Here is a 1,013-nt window from a genome sequence, read left to right as displayed (position 1 = left end):
GAGAAGTTTCCATTATTTTAACAATTGATTGACTACTGAAAAAAGTTAATGAAGTTTTCTCCAGAGCACTGAGTACAGGTTTTGTTTGTTAACCTTTTTTATTAAGCATGGAAAATAACACTGATAATTTCTTGATAACAAAAAGTTAACATTAAAGAAGGGAGTAGAGGAAATGTGATTCCCTCTGGTGTTACAGAAATCTGATAATTTTTTTTCTTATCCTTAGGAAAAGAATAATTTAGAGATAGATTTGAACTACAAGCTCAAATCATTACAAGACCGATTAGAACAGGAAGTCAATGAGCACAAAGTGACTAAAGCTCGGTTAACTGACAAGCATCAGTCAATAGAGGAGGCAAGATCAGTTGCAATGTGTGGTAAGTGTTTCATGCAAGTTTCAGGTAAATACATAGTAAAAGTTATTTCGGTTATGATACCTCAAAAGGCATTGTCTTACAATATAGTACTCTTACACAAGTCTTTAATCCCTTGTGTAAAGAAATGCATATTGAAATCTTAAAACATGAAAACTACACATTTAAAATTACTTTCTCTGGTATGGTACTTGTTCCATAAAAATTGCATTGTTTCTTAATGTTTTGTGTATCTTGCTGCATTTGCAATTCAAAGCCTTCCTTGCCTTCTAAAATGCTATTGATTCTTGAAATTCTGGCTAATGCTGAACACAGCAGAACTGAAAGAGTGCATTGTCAAGGCAGATGTCTTAGAGGAATCATTCCTGTGTAACTGCATTAAAAATATCAGTATTGTATTAGGCTTGTCTGAAGTGAAGTGTGAAGGTACATATCCATGAATCTTGATATCTTAATTGAATATGTCAGGTTTTCTCTGTGAAGGTCATCAGTACATAAATGTGACTTTTCAGAGAGCTAACACGAATGGCAGCATTTCTTTTCTTTTGCTCTATTATCCATTAATGAAAATGAAACTTTGCCTTCACTTCCTAATGATTACTTCATGAATCTGCGTTTTTTTTTTTTTTATAGTTCAGC

At 32.8% G+C, this 1,013-nt stretch overlaps 1 protein-coding gene across 6 annotated transcripts in view; it reads left to right on the top strand.

Annotated features, from left to right (window-relative positions):
* The window catches only part of ROCK1 (Rho associated coiled-coil containing protein kinase 1), an 89,945-nt gene that overhangs the window by 57,035 nt on the left and 31,897 nt on the right, over window positions 1-1,013 (top strand). For all 6 annotated transcript variants that reach the window (XR_003571016.1, XR_003571015.1, XM_027881746.1 and 3 more), the window contains one exon: window positions 227-377. Coding sequence is in view for 4 of the 6 variants with exons in the window: in XM_027881746.1 (XP_027737547.1) it covers window positions 227-377 (151 nt within the window). In the remaining 2 variants the exon portion in view is untranslated. The remainder of the gene's footprint in view (window positions 1-226; window positions 378-1,013) is intronic.

This window comes from Empidonax traillii, unplaced genomic scaffold (genome assembly GCF_003031625.1).
Source record: "Empidonax traillii isolate 1590-97213 ecotype Southwest subspecies unplaced genomic scaffold, ASM303162v1 scaffold94:size1391941, whole genome shotgun sequence".
NCBI lineage: Eukaryota > Metazoa > Chordata > Aves > Passeriformes > Tyrannidae > Empidonax > Empidonax traillii.
This window is presented reverse-complemented; position numbering and strand designations above follow the sequence as displayed.